At 41.3% G+C, this 20,964-nt stretch overlaps 1 protein-coding gene across 1 annotated transcript; it reads left to right on the top strand.

Annotated features, from left to right (window-relative positions):
- Positions 1–1,550: 1,550 nt before the first annotated feature.
- On the top strand, positions 1,551–20,674 carry LOC112220144 (myosin heavy chain, fast skeletal muscle-like). Its single transcript, XM_024381811.2, has 40 exons — positions 1,551–1,592; positions 2,163–2,381; positions 2,730–2,873; positions 3,134–3,290; positions 3,529–3,556; positions 3,731–3,845; positions 5,016–5,108; positions 5,339–5,402; positions 5,520–5,618; positions 6,572–6,675; positions 6,869–7,007; positions 7,117–7,235; positions 7,361–7,510; positions 7,606–7,776; positions 7,923–8,226; positions 8,381–8,448; positions 8,579–8,666; positions 8,902–9,019; positions 9,253–9,376; positions 9,622–9,758; positions 10,024–10,279; positions 10,395–10,637; positions 10,746–10,922; positions 11,045–11,190; positions 11,287–11,377; positions 11,629–12,018; positions 12,317–12,443; positions 12,581–12,699; positions 12,825–13,021; positions 13,188–13,371; positions 13,835–14,000; positions 14,190–14,314; positions 15,884–16,192; positions 16,330–16,533; positions 18,377–18,502; positions 18,739–18,909; positions 19,189–19,293; positions 19,377–19,472; positions 19,616–19,747; positions 20,362–20,674. Exons 2-40 carry the CDS (start codon positions 2,175–2,177, stop codon positions 20,374–20,376), a joined length of 5,808 nt encoding a protein of 1,935 aa, XP_024237579.1. The 5' UTR covers positions 1,551–1,592; positions 2,163–2,174; the 3' UTR covers positions 20,377–20,674.
- The last annotated feature ends 290 nt before the right edge of the window (positions 20,675–20,964 follow it).

Raw genomic sequence — 20,964 nt, 5'->3', positions numbered from 1 at the left:
CTAAAACAGGGAATATTTACTAGGATTATATGTCAGAAATGGTGAAAAACGTATTTGGCTAAGGTGTATGTCAACTTCCTACATCAACTGTATATTCTTCTAAACCAAAAGGGGTATATTTATTAGTTGGACACTTAAGTTCATAATATATAGCCATTGATTCTGGAAGAACACACTGTATAAATGCCTCATGAGCTTTGTTCAACTGTCTAACCCATCAGAACCCAAAATATAAGCTTGTTTTATGGCTTTGTTTGTAAACAATGCAATTGCAAACAAACACTGTATAGGCTCAATACATGATTAAAACTATCATTTTAATATCATAGATCGTCAGTCCTTGCATCCATAGCCCTGTCTATGAATTTGTTGGTTAAGACAACATATACAAAATTGTTGCATTTCTCCAGGCCCATACTTCAGCAGTTTACTGGTGTCCATTTGTTATTGTTTGAACTGCAGATTTCCCCTTTAAAGTGAACATCCGACACTGGTCTTCTGTAGACTACACACTATTGAAGCCCCATGATCTACTATGTAACACAGAGATCCGGTGCTGGGAAGCACAGTAAATTGTCCATATTAGTCATCCCAACCTTCACAATACTGAAATCAGTACTGCAATAAACTTGCCACTCAGATATGTTGTCAGGAACATACTCGGGCCTCTCCCAGGTCCCCGTGTGATGAGTTGCAAATCCCAAATCCCAATCCCAAGTTTGACTTTCACTGCAGGGACATGAATGATGTAAATCTTGTTATTATAAAATGCTGAGAGGCAATAAACTCATGCTGGCAGTTATGATCTCAAAAATGTTCTACCCCAATATAATTTCAATAATCCTTACCGCAAGGGATGGTTTACCTTCTTACTCAATGACAGCAAACAGATGTTCGTAAGGCTTTGGCGTAATGTTGATAAACAAATATACATATATTTAACTCATTCTTATATTTGTCTGTTTGTGGTTGTGTTTGGTAGTAATTAGCTTACTACAGTAACATCTACAAATGTATGGATAATGATTTGTAAATGACAAACAACTATAAGCAATGATTTAATAAGATACCTTATTATAACACATTACCTTTATATGAAGTTAGCAAAATCCAATTCAAAGACAAATATCACAGAAATACATAGTGGCAAGAGGAGTCAGCCCCCAATTCTCTCCTCCAATCCACATCCTTGATTAGGGGAGCCATAATTAACTTCTGCTTGGTTAGCACTCCAAACTCTCAACCAGATAAATAGAGCCTCAGAGCAGCATCAATGACAGACAGCTTCTACCTCTGTGGTAAGACTAACTCCTTTAACTCTGTTTATTCTAATGTCTCGGCACCTGATAATGTAGTTGTATTGTAAAGTTGCAATCTGTTCTAAATGCCATTTGTCTGTTGTGACAGGGTATGAAATGTGTTTTGTGCATGGAATGTGTTTTTAAGTGGATTGATCTGGGATGCCATTCAACTTTTCTTACAACTCTTCAGGTGGGATGAGACTAAGTACTGGTAATGTGTGTTTAATCATGACACCTCAATGTCTTACAGAACCCTCTAACACACAATTTAATCTGGGAGAGGAAGACAAGGTGAGACATTGTTAGAGTTTTTCACTCACATTTTTTCTATTGGAGAGTATTCTATGAGAGACAGTGTTTAATTAACTACACAAGCTAACTACTTACCTAACTTTGTTGCTAATGTATAAAAGAATGAGCTACCAAACCCGCTCACAGGATTCGTTAACTCTTGACGTCTGTCTGGTCTCGACCAATTTAGGTAAATCCTCTTATCATTTTATTGCCCGTTGTTGGAATAACATGAAAACATGAATTCCCTGGTGCCGTCACGGCAGTTTAGGACTGTGGTGTTGAATCAATTCATTGAGGATTGCAGTTGTTTCAATTGATTGTAGAATTTATTTGTTGAAATTGTGGTGTTGAGGTTGTGCCTTATGGTTATATTTATTCTTATTATTTTAATTGTAATGTAAATTATTCTTCCTGTTGTGAGAAAATGTTTGTACTCAGGGCAACATTGGGAATGAGACCTTGGTCTCAATTGGGTTATCCTGAATAAATTACAGTGAATTAAAAAAAAAAAAACTGTTTAATTCAAAATAAACTCAATAATGTGTTTGCTTTGTTTCTGTTTCTCAGTGAGTTGCCACCATGAGTACCGACGCAGAGATGGCTTCTTATGGCAAAGCCAGTGTATACCTCCGTAAGCCTGAGAAGGAGAGGATTGAGGCCCAAAGCCAGCCCTTCGATGCAAAGAATGCCTGCTATGTGACCGATGTTAAGGAGCTGTACCTCAAGGGTACCATTGTTGGCAGAGAAGGGGGAAAGGTCCAAGTGAAAGTCCTTGACACTGGGGAGGTAAGCCTACAACATAGGACAGAATTCAGTTTCAAGTTGAATTTTGTTTATTCACAATTATATCTCAAAGCAAAATAACTTCAGATGTTGCAGGAGAACTTAAAACTTGTGTATTTGAGGTTTAAAAAGGCTTCTGAATATTGTAATTTCACACATAAAAATGAACATTTCCTGTTGCTGCAGGATTATTTTACTGCTGTAGTAAACTGGCTCAAATTGAGATCCTACATCTGTACAGTAAAATATATGACTGACTTGATAATTACTAAATTAAAGCAGTGTCGACAGATTCAGTAACAGTTCTTCCAATTGATCCAAGTGTAATGTAGATTACCGACTGATTTTCAGACTAATGACTTCAAAGAAGCTGATGTCTTCGAAATGAACCCTCCAAAGTTTGACATGATTGAGGACATGGCCATGATGACCTACCTCAATGAAGCCACTGTCCTGTATAACCTCAAAGAGCGTTATGCAGCATGGATGATCTACGTAAGAAACCTATTCTACATATAAATTACTGTATATAGGTATATATACACACTCATAAGTGAACATAGGACACCACCATATAAGGGAAATCTAAAATGCCCAAACTCCAAAATACACATGCTGTTTGTAAATTAAAAACACCTTTGCAAAAATAATGTAACTGAATACAAGAAACACTTGTAAGTGTTCAATAGAAGCTCTATATAGTTTAACAGAAAAGCTGATTTTGTTAATCCCCTAACTTCCTTCCCTTCATCCAGACCTACTCTGGGCTCTTCTGTGCCACGGTGAATCCCTACAAGTGGCTCCCTGTGTATGACGAAGAGGTTGTTAACGCTTACAGAGGAAAGAAGCGCATGGAGGCTCCACCCCATATCTTCTCTGTCTCTGACAGGGCCTATCAGTTCATGTTGACGGGTATGATCTTATACATGTGGATGAACGGATAGATTGATGGATAAATAGATAGAAGCTCACACAAGCAGATATGGGCAGCCAAGGTACTAGCTGGAAACATCAATGCAATAATATCTTTTTTATTTACATCTAGTGAAAAGCGTGTGCAACACTATCTACTACTTTAAGATAATTGGCAAATGCCATAATGTATCAAAACGGTTTATATTCATATTGTTTGTTGTTTTTTTGCCTGCAGATAGGGAGAACCAGTCTATCCTGATTACGTAAGTTCTCAACTAACATCTAACATTATAGTTAGTTGGATATCATAACAATTATTAAGTGTATACGTGAACTATAGTAAATGAGGAAACATCTCAAAGTGTACTTTTTAGTGATTAGGTTTTGAATGTCTGACACTGAAACATGAACCTCTTATTCTCTGTCATATAAACCAGTGGAGAATCTGGTGCAGGAAAGACTGTCAACACCAAGCGTGTCATCCAATACTTTGCCACCATTGCTGTGTCTGGAGGAGAAAGAAAGAGGGCGGCAGAACCCGGCAAAATGCAGGTACAGGTGTAGGATCTTAATTTGATGACCCTGTTGCAGGACAACTTCCAATGCAATGCAGGAAATGTAAAACTTGTAGTGTGTTTTAGGTTTAAAAAGCCTTTTGAAGTTTCCACTTTGACATTTCAGACTTGATTTCGCCTTAAGAAAAATGTATCAACCCCTACAAAATGTCCATTAATTGTACTAAACAAAAATATAAACGCAATATGAAACCATTTCAAATATCTTACTGAGTTACATTTCATATAAGGAAATCAGTCAATTGAAATAAATTCATTAGTCCCTAATCTATTTCACATTACTGGGAATACAGATATGCATCTGTTGGTTACAGATCCTGTACCTTTAAAAAAAAGTAAACCAGTCAGTATCTGGTGTGACCACCATTCACCTTATGCAGTGCAACACATCTCCTTGCATAGAGCTGATCAGGCTGTTTATTGTGGCCTGTGGAATGTTCCACTCCTCTTCAATGGTTGTGCGAAGTTGCTGGATATTGGTGTGAACTGGAACAAGCTGTCGTACATGTCGATCCAGAGCATCCCAAACATGGCATGACAATGGGCCAAAGGATCTCATCACGGAATCTCTGTGCATTCAAATTTCCATCGCTAAAATTATATTCTATTTAAACATGAGACACCTGTAGCATTGTGTTGTGTGACAAGACTGCACATTTTAGAGTGGCCTTTTATTGTCCCCAGCACAAGGTGCACTTGTGTAATGATCATACTGTTTAATTATCTTCTTGATATGCCAAACCTGTCAGGTGGATGGATTATCTTTGCAAAGGAGAAAAACTAACAGGGATGTAAACAAATTTGTGCACAGCATTTGAGAGGAGTACGTTTTTTGTGTATATGGAACATTTCTGGGATTTTTTATTTCAGCTCATGAAACATGGGACCAACACTTTACATGTTGTGTGTATATTTTTGTTCAGTGTATAATCCACATAATAATTCACATTTCCTGTTGCTGCAGCATTATTTTGCTGCAGTGTCAAACTGGCTCAAATTAAGATCCTACATCTGTAGGCCAGCTATATATATATATATATATATATATCACTGCTTATTTTAAGACAGTTCCACCATTGTTGAAAAGGGTGTTCTATAGTACTGTATGTCATGCTGTTTCTGACCAATTTGTGTTCGTCTACTTCAGGGGTCTCTTGAAGATCAGATTATTGCTGCCAACCCTCTGCTGGAGGCTTACGGTAATGCCAAGACAGTTCGGAATGACAACTCTTCTCGTTTTGTAAGTATGAGGGACACACTTGCCATACTTAAATATTCCTTATTGATCTAGAATGACATGACAATGAAAGGCTGTACGATTGAGACATATCCAGTATTTCCAAATGTCTGTGTTAAACAACGGTTTAGAAATAAAGGAAAGCCCTATTTTCAGAGTACTGAGATGGACACCATGGCAGTTTCCTTTTGTTGACTCATTCCCTCATTTCTAACCCCCATGCTCTACTTTAGGGTAAATTCATCAGGATTCACTTCCACAGTAATGGCAAGCTGTCTAGTGCTGACATTGAGACCTGTAAGTTGGGTGGATTGTTTGTTGGATTGTTTGTCATGAATGCACAATGTCCTAAATTCACAGAGATTATGTTTTAAGGAGAACAAGCACTGAACTTGATCACTTCTTCTCTTTCAGACCTGCTGGAGAAGTCCAGAGTGACCTTCCAGCTGCCCGATGAGAGAAGCTACCACATATTCTACCAGATGATGACCAACCACAAGCCTGAGCTGATTGGTACGACAAAGTAGAAAGCTGTTTGACTATTTTTCTCGTTTAGTTGACAGGGAATTTGCACCGGAATCAACATATCAGTTTTCTCATATCAATGTGTAAGTGCTACAGTAAGTTATAAAGTTCAGGGTTGTATTATTCATGATTATTGTAATATTTCTAATTGAGATAAAGTTCAATAAACAGGGAAAAGGGATACCTAGTCAGTTGCAAAACTGAATGCATTCAACCGAAGTGTCTTTCGAATTTAGCCCTACCCCTCTGAATCAGAGAGGTATGTGGGGGGGATGCCTTAATCGGCGTCCACGTCATCAGCGCCCGGGGAGCAGTTGTTGTTGGGGGGTTAACTGCTTTGCTCAAGGACAGAGTGGCAGATTTATCCACCTTGCTGGCTCAGGGATTTGTACCTGCGACCTTTCGGTTACTGGCTCTTAACCACTAGGCTACTGCATGGCGAACTACTGCATGGAGAACGACTGCATGGAGAACGACTGTACTCCAGTGGAAATGATGGGGTAAAATCAATCAAACAATCCACGACAAAGTGACAATTCACCACTCAAATGTTGCCCTCATTTGATGAAAAGTTAAATGGTATTGTAAAAGATGACATTTCCAGCCTCAGTGAGTTGGAGTCGCGCAAACCAATAAAGGTTCTTCCTGTAGTTTAATGTGTCTGTGAGTCATAAAGTCAGCTTCGTATTCCTGTGGTATAGACTCCTAGGAGGAATAGGGAGGGGAAATGATCAAATTCATACGGTTTCATTTGACCGCTCTATTTTGCATTGCATTACATTTGTATTTTGAGTTGCATTTTGCTCCCAATGCAGATCCAGTACGTCCTTTATGTCCGCACTTTCTAACCTTAATCTTCATCTCATGCAAAAGAGGAAAAGGGAGGGGAAAGCAAATTCCATCTGGTTTAACTAACTCTGTCCGGTTCTCTGTCCCCAAAGAAATGACGCTCATCACCACCAACCCCTACGACTTCCCCATGATCAGCCAGGGGCAGATAAAAGTGGCCTCTATCGATGACAAAGAGGAGCTGGATGCCACAGATGTGAGTCTCTCAAACTATATACAAGAATGAATAACGTCTCTATCTCCTCTGAATGCAATGCACAATTATGTTGTTACTTAACTCCAAGCAGTGCAGCCCCATGACACTTTTGTCCAGTTTGAAACTCCCTGCACTTGTGATATCTCCTGTATGTGCGTAAACTAAGTTTAACTATGAAGTTCATGTCACTCAGGCCGCCATTGACATCCTGGGCTTCACCAATGATGAGAAGATAGGCATCTACAAGCTGACCGGCGCTGTCATGCACCACGGCAACTTACGTTTCAAGCAGAAGCAGCGTGAGGAGCAGGCCGAGCCAGACGGCACAGAGGGTGAGTCCTTTCTCCAAACACCGGAATAGACAGAATGAAACTGGTTTCTCTGTCAGAGTAACACTACATTTGTCCCTGTATATGAGTCTGATGCTCTTTCTCTCTACAGTAGCTGATAAAATCGGTTACCTCTTGGGTCTGAACTCAGCTGACATGCTAAAACTTCTGTGCTACCCCAGAGTGAAGGTTGGCAATGAGTTTGTGACCAAGGGACAGACCGTGCCTCAGGTGAGGTCTTTACATCCAAGATGACATAATTGCTACAACACCACAATTAATTTTGTGTTAGATTTTTTTTAAATCAAGCTCCAAACCAGCAAGACATGAGCAATGTCTCACCTGTTTTTGCACAGGTGTATAACTCTGTGAGCGCTCTGGCCAAGTCCATCTATGAGCGGATGTTCTTGTGGATGGTGATCCGTATCAACCAGATGTTGGACACCAAGCAACAAAGGAACTTCTACATCGGTGTGCTCGACATTGCTGGGTTTGAGATCTTTGATGTAAGTATGTGAATATTACAGAATAAACAGTTTATGGCTTTAAGGTCTTATGACAGAAGGTGATTGAACTAATCTTCTTTGAACTTCACTAACAGTTCAACACCATGGAGCAGCTGTGTATCAACTTCACCAATGAGAAACTGCAACAGTTCTTCAACCACCACATGTTTGTCCTGGAGCAAGAGGAGTACAAGAAGGAGGGAATCATCTGGGAGTTCATTGATTTCGGCATGGACTTGGCTGCCTGCATTGAGCTTATTGAGAAGGTACGCAGACTGAGAATTCTACTTAAAAAATCATGTACATTAGAATGGCCTACAACAGAGTTGACAGGGACGGATGTTGGAGTTGAGAGTGAATTATTATCCCTTTGATACAAGATGGCTGCTATTAATGTTACATTTTTCATCAGCCAATGGGCATCTTCTCCATCCTTGAAGAGGAGTGCATGTTCCCCAAGGCTTCAGACACTTCCTTCAAGAACAAGCTGTATGACCAGCATATGGGCAAGAAAAAGACTTTCCAGAAGCCCAAGCCTGCCAAGGGAAAGGCTGAGGCCCACTTCTCCTTGGTGCACTACGCTGGTATTGTGGACTATAACATCTGTGGCTGGCTGGACAAGAATAAGGACCCCCTGAATGACTCAGTGGTGCAGCTCTACCAGAAGTCTTCAGTCAAACTGCTGGTTCTTATCTACGTTGATTCTCCAGCTGAAGGTCATTTAACATTGTTAAATAATCGTTTTTGCCAATATTCCCGATATCAACATTACATTACACAAACTATTTGGTAGCAGTTTCAAATAGATTATCTCCGAATTAAAATATGGTGTTTACCAAAACACTCATGATTTGAACTATTTTTTTACAGATAGAGCATCCAAGAAGGGAGGCAAGAAAAAGGGAGGCTCCATGCAGACAGTGTCTTCCCAGTTCAGGGTGAGCTTTTCAAACCTGCATTCAAAGTTAACTTATCTGGTCAACATTTTTAACGCACCTTATTGACCAGATAAGTTCATTTGTATGAACGATTTCTGTGACGGCTGTTTGGTGTGTCCCCGCCCTGCAGGAGAACTTGGGCAAGCTGATGACCAACTTGAGGAGCACTCACCCTCACTTTGTGCGCTGTCTGATCCCCAATGAGTCAAAGACTCCAGGTACAAGAAACATCGAGTGAAATACAAAATTGTAACCCAATGGTTTAGCAGCTAGTGAGATTCAGTACCTTAAAACAAAATAAGTACTAAGTAACTACCTGTACTTACATGTGGTACAAGATAGCTGTTTATAAGTTATTCCCAGAAATAATGGCACTTACATCACCACAATCTATTAGTAGCCCTTACAATGTTTCAGTGTTTCTTAGCTTTAATGATATTTTGTGTTTTTCAGGTCTGATGGAGAACTTCCTGGTTATCCACCAGCTAAGGTGTAACGGTGTACTGGAAGGTATCAGGATCTGTAGAAAGGGGTTCCCCAGCAGAATCCCCTACGGTGACTTCAAGCAGAGGTACCCTTTAGAAATGTCTAACATGGCTCCATGTTAACTTTAGAATATAACCGAATTTGACAAAATAATAAGAAACTCAGAAACTCTTTCATTCTGAGAGCTTAAAATATTACATTCTGAGATTTAATAAATTCAGACCAAAACAATGTTTGGCATCAATTGGCCTATGCTAGAGTTCATAAAAAAATGTAAAAGAAGAATGGCTAGACAGTTGCCAGTCTCTCCTAATCCAGGTACAAAGTACTGAATCCCAGTGTTATCCCAGAAGGAACATTTATGGACAACAAGAAGGCTTCTGAGAATCTGCTTGGGTCAATGAATGTGGCGCACGAGCAGTACAAGTTTGGACACACCAAGGTCAGGGTTCAAATACACTCAGGAAAGCAAACACAAAACATAAGTAAAACAACAATGTAAATGCTAACCACTCAATGCCTTTTTACAATAAATCTTGCCGTGTTGATCCCTCATTTAAATTCAACCCTGCTTTCTGACTTCCGATGACATCCATTGATAATGTTGACTTATTCTCAGGTGTTCTTAGTTCTTACCGGTGTCTCTGGCATTTACCTTCCTGTTACCTTCCTGTTACATGCTCTCAGGTGTTCTTCAAAGCTGGTCTGCTGGGTGTCCTGGAGGAGATGCGAGACGAGAGACTGGCCTCTCTGGTCTGCATGATACAGTCTCTGTGTCGTGGGTTCGCCATGAGGAAGGAGTTTGTGAAGATGATGGAGCGGAGGTGAGGGATAGAAGATATCTCAAGATAAAGGCTCATCCAAATTCATCTAACAGGGTTGCAGTGGTTTCCATTTAATCTCCAATGATTCCAGGGATCAAATTGAACATGTTATATTCACCTTAAATTTACAAATCCTATACTTTTTAAAAATTCATTAATTGAATTTCACTTTATTTTCTGAGGAGCTGGAACGTTGTCCTGTAAATAACATATTACTATTCTTTAGCCATAACACTCACCAAGACCCCTGTTTCCTGTTGTTCAGAGAGGCTGTCTTCACCATCAAATACAACATTCGCTCATTCATGAATGTTAAACACTGGCCATGGATGAAGGTGTATTACAAGATCAAGCCACTGCTGAAGAGTGCTGAGACTGAGAAGGAGCTAGCCAACATGAAGGAGGACATTGAGAAGTGCAAAATCGCCCTGACCAAGGCTGAGGCCCGCAAGACAGAGCTTGAGGAGAAGATGGTGACCGTTCTGCAGGAGAGAAATGACCTGACGCTCCAAGTTGCATCTGTGAGCATCTGTCAAGTGCCCACCTTGATTGCCCATATTTTATAGAAGACGATGGACAGGAGGTGTGCACTGATTAAATTCATGTCTGCCTATTTTTCTATCATTGTGTAACCAGGAATCAGAGAATCTGACTGATGCTGAGGAGAGGTGCGAGGGGCTGATCAAGAGCAAGATCCAGCTGGAGGCCAAACTCAAAGAGATGACCGAAAGGCTGGAGGATGAGGAGGAGATGAATGCTGAGCTGACCTCCAAGAAGAGGAAGCTGGAGGATGAGTGTTTGGAGTTGAAGAAGGACATTGATGACCTGGAGCTCACCCTGGCCAAAGTGGAGAAGGAGAAACACGCCACTGAAAACAAGGTCTAAAATTTTGACATAGCTGAACAATAGTAGAATCAAACCAAAGCTAAACAATGATTGAAACTAACCACACAACTTACATACAAATGTTGTTGTGGCTGTGTTCAGGTCAAAAATCTGACTGAGGAGATGGCCTCTCAAGATGAGAGCATTGCCAAGCTGACCAAGGAGAAGAAAGCCCTCCAAGAGGCCCAACAGCAGACACTGGACGACCTGCAGGCAGAGGAGGACAAAGTCAACACTCTGACCAAGGCCAAGGCCAAGCTGGAACAGCAAGTTGATGACGTGAGTGTAGTCACACTTTATCGAGCCATGGATTTATATATTGTTAGATTATACATTTAGCTAGGCAGTGGCATAATCATTGATTGTTTAAAATGAACTGACACAAGTATCTTAACATGTAGCTTGAGGCTTCTCTGGAGCAAGAGAAGAGGCTCCGTATGGACTTTGAGAGAGCCAAGAGAAAGCTGGAGGGAGACCTGAAACTAGCCCAGGAATCCATAATGGACCTGGAGAATGATAAGCAGCAGTCTGAAGAAAAGATCAAAAAGTACATAAAAAAATAGTTTTCTGTAGTTAGGAGTTTGAAAGACTCTTTTAAATGAAAAAATGACTGCTGAGTAGTGATGCATTTATCTTACCATAGGAAGGACTTTGAGACCAGCCAGCTCCTCAGCATGATTGAGGATGAGCAGTCTCTGGGTGGTCAGCTGCAGAAGAAAATCAAGGAACTCCAGGTAGAGTATCTAACCCCGGCTTTAGTATAGTATTCCATATATTACTATATGTTCTAGATACTAGATGTTCAAAATACTACATGTTCTAGAGACTACATATTATAGATACTAGATGTCAGTCTTACGTATTTAGCAACTTTCTGTTGCAATATAACACAGTATAAATACACAACTATCCAGCCTATATATATATTTTTTTTTTGCAAAGTCAGTTTAAATTTCCTCATCCTAAACCCCCTCCCTTGTTTTAGGCTCGTATTGAGGAGATGGAGGAGGATATTGAGGCTGAGCATTCTGCCAGGGCAAAGGTTGAGAAGCAGAGGGCCGATCTCTCCAGGGAACTTGAGGAGATCAGTGATAGGCTGGAGGAAGCTGGAGGAGCCACTGCTGCTCAGATTGAGATGAACAAGAAGCGCGAGGCTGAGTTCCAGAAACTGAGACGCGACCTCGAGGAGTCGACCCTGCAGCACGAGGCCACAGCCGCAGTCCTGAGGAAGAAGCAAGCTGACAGTGTGGCGGAGCTCGGAGAGCAGATCGACAACCTGCAGCGCGTTAAGCAGAAACTGGAGAAGGAGAAGAGCGAGTACAAGATGGAGATAGATGACCTCTCCAGCAACATGGAGGCTGTCACCAAGACTAAGGTGAGTATTTGAATCAAACCCCAAATACTCAACATGAATGGATGAATGGAATGCTGCCAGACAGCAGAATTGCATCCAGCTCTAAAGTTGGACACATTTATAAGCACACCACAGCTTCAACTTAGTGAGTTAATCCTATAGGCACATAGGGTAGTGCAATGACCTGGAAGGTGCAGGGCTGGAGTAGCATCGCTCCCAAATTACTATCTACAAAACCCTACTGCAGGACAGAAATGTACACAAGCTGTACACCATAAGACTGTAAAATAAAAATGACATATCTATATTTCACTAACAGGGCAATCTGGAGAAGATGTGCCGTACTATTGAGGATCAGCTGAGTGAGCTCAAGACTGGGAACGATGAGAACCTTCGCCAGATCAATGACATCAGTGGACATAGGGCCAGACTCCTGACTGAGAACGGTACCCACAACAATGACCAACACATTTTCCATACATAATCTAAATCAGTACCCAACAACATGTGTTAGGGGCTATTGTACAAGGCTACAGTATTTTTAAGAACAAGAATTTACAATGTGTAGTCTCATCCCTTGCAGGTGAGTTTGGACGCCAGCTGGAAGAGAAGGGAGCTCTGGTGTTTCAGCTGACCAGAGGCAAGCAGGCCTTCACACAGCAGGTGGAGGAGCTAAAGAGGCAGATTGAGGAGGAGGTCAAAGTAAGGGAGTCAAAATGCTCTACCAAGCACAGAGTATAGAGTCAAATGCCTCTTGTCATGTTTATAATAACTAAACCATTCTCAGCAATGTATTACTGTAACCTGTTTTGCTATCTCTCACTCAGGCTAAGAATTCCCTGGCCCATGGTGTCCAGTCTGCCCGCCATGACTGTAACCTTCTGAGGGAGCAGTTTGAGTTGGAGCAAGAGGCCAAGGCAGAACTGCAACGCTGCATGTCTAAGGCCAACAGCGAGGTGGCTCAGTGGAGGACCAAGTATGAGACGGATGCCATCCAGCGCACAGAGGAGCTTGAGGAGGCCAAGTAAGCAGTTACACTTAAAACAACCTTTTATTATAACTATGATCCTAAATGTGCGCGTCTTCCCACCTTCCTAATTTCACTTAGTTATGAGGCATCATGTTTATATGATACATTTATCTGATTACCTGTTGAAGCATTAAAAGATTAACTCTTTCCTGTCTAACAGGAAGAAGCTGGCGCAGCGTCTGCAGGACGCTGAGGAAATGATTGAGGCAACCAACTCAAAGTGTGCTTCACTGGAGAAGACCAAGCAAAGGCTGCTGGGAGAGGTGGAGGACATCATGATTGATGTAGAGAGGGCCAACGCTATGGCTGGCAACCTTGATAAGAAGCAGAGGAACTTTGACAAGGTGAAAAAGTACACTTCACACACTATACCGACTTTTGAAATGTGCTATTAAATGGACTGGAAAAATAAATAGCAACAACAACAAATCTGATAGGCATTATCAGTATGACCCTGCTGGTCATCTATGAACATCCTGGCCATGTTCTGTTATAATCTCCACTCGGCACAGCCAGAAGTGGACTGGCCACCCCTCATAGCCTGGTTCCTCTCTAGGTTTCTTCCTAGATTCTGGCCTTTCTAGGAGTTTTTCCTAGCCACCGTGCTTCTACACCTGCATTGCTTGTTGTTTGGGGTTTTAGCCTGGGTTTCTGTACAGCACTTTGTGACATCCGCTGATGTAAGAAGGGCTATATAAATACATTTGATTGATGTGTCTCCAGTGATCATAAGGTATCATGGCTTATTTCTGACTAGAAGGAAAGCTGCATCAAGAATAAACTGTTAAATCCCATAAAATCCAATAGGTTCTGGCTGAGTGGAAGCAGAAGTATGAGGTGGGCCAGGCTGAACTGGAAGGCGCTCAGAAGGAGGCTCGTTCTATGAGCACAGAGCTCTTCAAGATGAAGAACTCCTATGAGGAGGCTCTGGATCAGCTGGAGACTCTGAAGAGAGAGAACAAGAACCTCCAACGTGAGTAAACAACAGGAGTTGTTTATTTGGCCCATTTGGAGTGTACAGTTTACAATCACTTTTTTATTGTTATCAGTTGTATTTTTTTGAAACATCTATGGTACCAAAATACTTTTGAAAAGCTGTATGATATTTGGCAACATTCACGAAAATCTGCCTGTTCTAAACCATTTCTCTGTGTTTGTGCAGAAGAGATCTCTGACCTGACTGAACAGATCGGAGAGACAAGCAAGAGCATCCATGAGCTGGAAAAGGCCAAGAAGACTGTGGAGATGGAGAATTCTGAGATCCAGACCGCTCTGGAGGAGGCTGAAGTGAGCACATATGATACATCCTTATGTAGTCGAATAATGAAACAGAATAAGAGCTACAGTGCTGTTCAGTACTCCTGTATTGGTACTTCTTGTAGTAATATAACTTCCAGTTCTTCACTAGGTGGTGCGCTCCTCGGGAATAGCAGACGTGCATAAAGATGGCGGCCTCCATGTAGTTACCACAAATTACCCTCCGTCACTCTTTTTTGTATCTGCATTACCGGTGCATCAAGTCTGACACCAACAGGCTCTTGAACAGCTTCTATCCCCAAGCAATACGACTGATAAATAGCTACACAGACGATCTGAGTTTACCATTTATCTTTATTGACCTTTTATTTCAGTCTTTGCACACTCACAGGACCCTACCCACTCTCACACACACTCACTCCATCATCTGCTCACTCACACACACTCACTCCATCATCTGCTCACTCACACATAACATTATACTGACTCTACACACCCACTCACATACTTTATTATATATATTTTTATTTAACTAGGCAAGTCAGTGAAGAACAAATTCTTATTTACAATTACGGGCGAAACCGGCCAAAACCCTGCGGCGCTGGTCCAATTGTGCGCCGCCCTATGGGACTACTAATCACGCCCGGTTGGGATACAGCCTGGACTCAAACCAGGGTGTCTGTAGTGAGGCATCAAGCACTGAGATGCAGTGCCTCAGACCACTGCACCACTCGGGAGCATACAAGCTGCTGATACTCTTTATCTTATATCCTGTTGCCTAATCACCTTACCCCTATACATATCTACCTCCATCACCCCAGTATCCCTGTCCCCTTACCCCTATACATATCTACCTCCATCACCCCAGTATCCCTGTCACCTTACCCCTATACATATCTACCTCCATCACCCCAGTATCCCTGTCACCTTACCCCTATACATATCTAGCTCCATCACCCCAGTATCCCTGTCACCTTACCCCTATACATATCTAGCTCCATCACCCCAGTATCCCTGTCACCTTACCCCTATACATATCTACCTCCATCACCACAGGATCCCTGCACATGAAAATATGGTTTTGAATTTATATTTCCTGTATATAGTATGTTTACTTACTTTATTGTGTATTCTTTTTTTCTCATGTGTTTTTTTCTAGTAATACATTGCTACTGATTATTGCATTGTTGTGTTTTGAGTTTGCAAGAAAGGCATTTCACTGTACTTGTGCATGTGACTTTAAAACTTGAAACATTAGCACAGCATACATGATCCTGATTCTAGCTCCCAGACATCGGCATATATATAATAAAAAAATAGTAGATTGTGTTGATTTATTGGCACATTGAACCATGTTGTGCGCCATAGTTTTAAAAACTAGGATTGTAGTGTTAGAACAATGACGTCATATCTGTGTTCTGCCATCTTTATGCACATTGTGAAGAGTGGGCACTTTTTGATTTGCTGCTTTAGGTCTTATAAACTCACAAGTGAGAGACAATTGTTACTTTTAGCTGTCTCCAAGTCTTATAATGTTTTAATCGCTGGGAAAACCTCCAATGTCAAGAATTCTGTAACAAATCACTTTTATTTGTCCAGGGAACACTGGAGCACGAGGAATCCAAGATTCTGCGTGTGCAGCTGGAGCTGAACCAGATCAAGGGTGAGGTGGACAGGAAGCTGGCAGAGAAGGACGAGGAGATGGAGCAGATCAAGAAGAACAGCCAGCGGATTATAGAATCCATGCAGAACACACTGGACTCTGAGGTCCGCAGCAGGAGCGATGCCCTGAGGGTGAAGAAGAAGATGGATGGAGACCTGAATGAGATGGAGATGCAGCTGAGCCACGCCAATAGACAGGCCACTGAGGCCACGAAACAGCTGAGAAATGTCCAGGGACAACTTAAGGTAAAGAATGTTAAAACTTGTGACTGATTTGTTTTGGTCTCAGATTAATCCAGCAATGTAATAAAGTAGAAAAGCAGTCACATTTTTCATAAAGACAACATTCACACGTCCTAATACTCTGTCGTTTTGAATTCCAGGATGCCCAAATTCTCCTTGATGACGCTGTCCGTGAGTCAGAAGACATGAAGGAGCAGGCCGCCATGGTGGAACGCAGGAACGGTCTGATGATGACAGAGATTGAGGAGCTGAGGGCTGCTCTGGAGCAGACTGAGAGAGGCCGCAAAGTGGCTGAGCAAGAGCTGGTGGACGCCAGTGAGCGTGTGGGACTGCTCCACTCTCAGGTACGGCTCTGGTCACTCATTGGCAGTGTGATGATATGAGGAATATGCCTAGAAAGCCGTACTACTATGGCTGACCCTGTAAAACAATACATTTCACAGGACCTATCCAGTGTATGTGACAACATTATTTGGGGATAAGGTAAAAAGGGACTAGACAGTGATTTCATAAATCTAAAGATTTTTCAGGGAGTATATCTTCACATGGGGAGACAAATGGAACTTCCACTTAATGGAACCAAATTAAACAGTTGTCTCCAACGTGCCTTTCATGACAATCTTTCATGTCCTATTTTAGCTCATTCTAGACACACAGTGCATTCGGAAAGTATTCAGACCCCTTGACCTTCTCCACATTTTGTTACATTATTCTCAAATGGATTTGAGAATAATTAACAATACCCCATAATGACAAAGCGAAAAAAGGTTTTTAGAAATGTATAATAATAGAAAACATAAATACCTTATTTACATAAGTATTCAGACCCTTTGCTATGAGACTTGAAATTGAGCTCAGGTACATCCTGTTTCCATTGATCATCCTTGATGTTTTTACGACTTGATTGGAGTCCACCTGTGGTAAATTCAATTGATTGGGCATGATTTGAAAAGGCACACCTGTCTATATAAGGTCCCACAGTTGACAGTGCATGTCAGAGAAAAAACCAAGCCATGAGGTCAAAGGAATTGTCTGTAGAGCTCCGAAACAGGATTGTGTCAAGGCACAGATCTAGGGAAGGGTACCAAAACATTTTTGCAGCATTGAAGACCCCCAAGAACACAGTGGCCTTCATCATTCTTAAATGGAAGAAGTTTGAAACCACCAAGACTCTTCCTAGAGCTGGCCACCCAGCCTAACTGAGCAATCGGGGGAGAAGGGCCTAGGTAAGTGAGGTGACCTAGAACCCGAAGGGAACTCTGACAGAGCTCTAGAGTTCCTCTGTGGAGATGGGAAAACATTCCAGAAAGACAACCATCTCTGTAGCACTCCACCACGAAGGCCTGATTGGTGGAGTGCTGCAGACGGAAGCCTCTCCTCAGTGAAAGGCACATGACAGCCCACTTGGAGTTTGCCAAAAGGCACCTAAAGACTCTCAGTCTTGTTTCTCATGGTCTATCTGGTCTGATGAAACCAAGATTGAACTCTTTGGCCTGAATGCCAAGCATCACGTCTGGAGGAAACCTGGCTCCCTCCCTACGGTGAATGGTGGTGGCTGCAGGGACTGGGAGACTAGTCAGAATCAAGGAGAGATCCTTGATAAAAATATGCTCCAGAGCACTCAGGACCAGGTCAAAGGTTCACATTCTAACAGGACAACAACCCTGAGCACACAGCCAAGAGATTGCAGGAGTGGCTTCAGGACAAGTCCTTGAATGTACTTGAGTGGAGAAACTCCCCAGATACAGGTGTGCCAAGCTTGTAGCGTTATACCCAAGAAGACTCGAGACTGTAATCGCTGCCAAAGGTGCTTCAACAAAGGACTTAGTAAAGGGTCTGAATACTTGTGTAAATGTGATATTTCAGTTTTTAAATAAATTAGCAAAAAATTCTTAACAGTTTTTACTTTATCATTATGGAGAATTGTGTGTAGTTTGAGGGGGGGGGCAATTTTAGAACATGGTTGTAATTGTAACAAAATGTGGAAAACATCAAGGGGTCTGAATACTTTGACCTAAATACTTGATTAAAAGCCCCTTTTTAAATATTTTTTCTTTTAACAATCTTAGCATTGAAGAGATTGATTTATAGAGATTGATTTCCATAGTTTCCATGGTGTGACTTATATATTGTCTTGAGATAAGGCGTTTCAGCCAGTCATTGATTGATCTATATTTCCTCCTACAGAACATCAACCTTCTGAACACTAAGAAGAAGCTGGAGTCTGACCTGGTGCAGGTGCAAGGAGAGGTGGATGACATCATCCACGAGGCCAGAAACGCAGAAGAGAAGGCCAAGAAGGCCATCACTGATGTGAGTCCATATGTTTGGCCAAAACACAGTACAAGGTCTCCAGGCTAACCACATGAAAGTGTTTGATCTGTACCAAATTCTAACTATCAGTTTTTTTCATAAGATTTTATGAGTGCAACAGTTAATAACAGCAGAATAACTAAGTCAAGACATGCGGTTATCAGATCATTACAGGAAAACCTGTCTGTGTTGCCATAAGGTCTCACCTTCATTAAACCTATTTAATGATATTTCAGGCGGCCATGATGGCTGAGGAGCTGAAGAAGGAGCAGGACACCAGTTCTCACCTGGAGAGGATGAAGAAGAACCTGGAGGTCACAGTCAAAGACCTGCAGCACCGTCTGGATGAGGCTGAGAATCTGGCCATGAAGGGAGGCAAGAAGCAGCTCCAGAAACTGGAGACCAGGGTGAGTTATTCAGGCATTTAGAAGATGGGGTAAACAATTTGCTTTCAATAACCCATGTGGATAATGATACTGTCATTATCATTAGAAACTCTCCCATTAAATTTACAAAAAGGACATAGGAAGAGACAAAGACTATGTGATAGTTGAGTATCTGAACAAAGTCTAACTTTCGTCAACACCATTTCTTGACGTTAGCCTGGAGGAACTACCTCTATTTATTTGCAGTGGTTTGAAACTGATTCCTCCTCGTAAAATAACATGACCATTTCATCTGTGAAGGTACGTGAGCTGGAGGCTGAGGTGGAGTCCGAGCAGAGAAGAGGTGTAGACGCAGTTAAGGGAGTCCGCAAGTACGAGCGCAGAGTCAAGGAGCTCACATACCAAGTAAGAAAAGCACCATAACACACAGTAATACAGACAGATGTGTATGAAAGGATGGACACTGATACATCTACTTCCGCCCACAGACTGAGGAGGACAATAAGAATATTATCAGACTTCAGGATCTAGTAGAAAAGCTGCAGCTTAAGGTGAAGGCCTACAAGAGGCAGGCTGAGGAAGTGGTGAGTTAGGCCAAAAATGTATAGCAAGTATAATGGTTTTAGCCTGTATTAAGTTGTGTAGTGAACTTGGCCATAGTAAGCAAAGCATGAAACAAATATGCCATCCTGAATAAACCACTGATGTTCTTTGTCCCTCCTCCCAGGAGGAACAAGCCAACCAGCACATGTCTAAGTTCCGTAAGGTTCAGCATGAGCTGGAGGAGGCTGAGGAACGCGCTGACATTGCAGAGTCCCAGGTCAACAAGCTCAGAATCAAGAGCCGTGACTCCGGAAAGGTAAAGATCTGCTTTTAAACCTACACCTGAATAATGTTCCATTAAGACTTCATCACCATCAATAAAGGCTGTCACAGACTCAGATTAAACCTAATTCTAATTCAAAACAAATAATAGTTTGACTGCATTAACATGGCCAAAATCATTATTGGACACAAAGGAGCTATATGCAACAACTACAATATAAATCCACAAGAGCAAAACATACCTTTTTAGAAGGCCGCATATCACTTTTACAGCTAATTAGCATTTTTACTGTGACTAGCTGGTCTGGCTTTTGATGTGTACAACCTCCCGAATTCTGATTGGTTATCGTTTGAGACGTTCACAACAGCAAAAACATTAGCAGTACAAACTTCCTAACGGCTCTGCAACTGACGTTTTTAGGATTATGACCATGGAGAAGAAGTACTAAGCTGTTCTAGGCGTTTCTAAGCAATGTTCTTAAAAAAACATGAAGAAATTGAATTTAAGGTTAATGTTCCTTTAATCTTAATTTTAAAAAGATCAGAGGCATTTCATTCCAAGTAAATTTTCATGTAACCACAATTTTAGTTATTGTTGATCTTGAGCCCAGAACTGGATATACTCATATCTATTACTTTCTCTTACAGGCCAAAGAAGAGTAAACCTATTTTATTTTAAATAGAGAACTTGGACTGAACAATTCTTAAGACAGCCTTACATTATTCTAGCTACTACAAGGCAGAGAAACCAGGCCAGAGGCTGGGTGGTCAGTGGAGGTACTGGTTTTTCATTATTTTTTCTCTTTGTCATTTGGTTTTTGTGTTTTGTTGTCCATTTTGTTTTGATGCGTGTTGTTGTGGTTGTCTTGTGTGAAAAAGGGGTAGACCACAAATTGTTTTGGGAACTTGTTTAGACTGTTGTATGCTCCTTAATAAAACATATTTGAAATGTAAAAACATATGTACTGTACCTTTGACTTTGTGAATTCACTTTACATTATAAAAAAACTGTTAAATTAACATTTTACACAACTAGGAAACATCTTATAAATGTAGGCCTATAAAGAAATTCAATATTATCCGAAAGCTGTGATGTAACAATTAGATTAGATTCAACCACTGACTCCACACTGTTCCGAAGGCACATTATACGTATAATATTTAAGAGGTAATGCCAGAGAAGCCGGAGTTTGGAGGATATATTGGCAAGGGTGTTGTTGGGCCCCAGACAAAGTTATTTTGATGAATTTA

The sequence above is a fragment of the Oncorhynchus tshawytscha genome, linkage group LG20, assembly GCF_018296145.1.
Source record: "Oncorhynchus tshawytscha isolate Ot180627B linkage group LG20, Otsh_v2.0, whole genome shotgun sequence".
Lineage (NCBI taxonomy): Eukaryota > Metazoa > Chordata > Actinopteri > Salmoniformes > Salmonidae > Oncorhynchus > Oncorhynchus tshawytscha.
The sequence above is the reverse complement of the archived record's forward strand: the minus strand, read 5'-3'. Positions and strand labels throughout refer to the sequence as shown.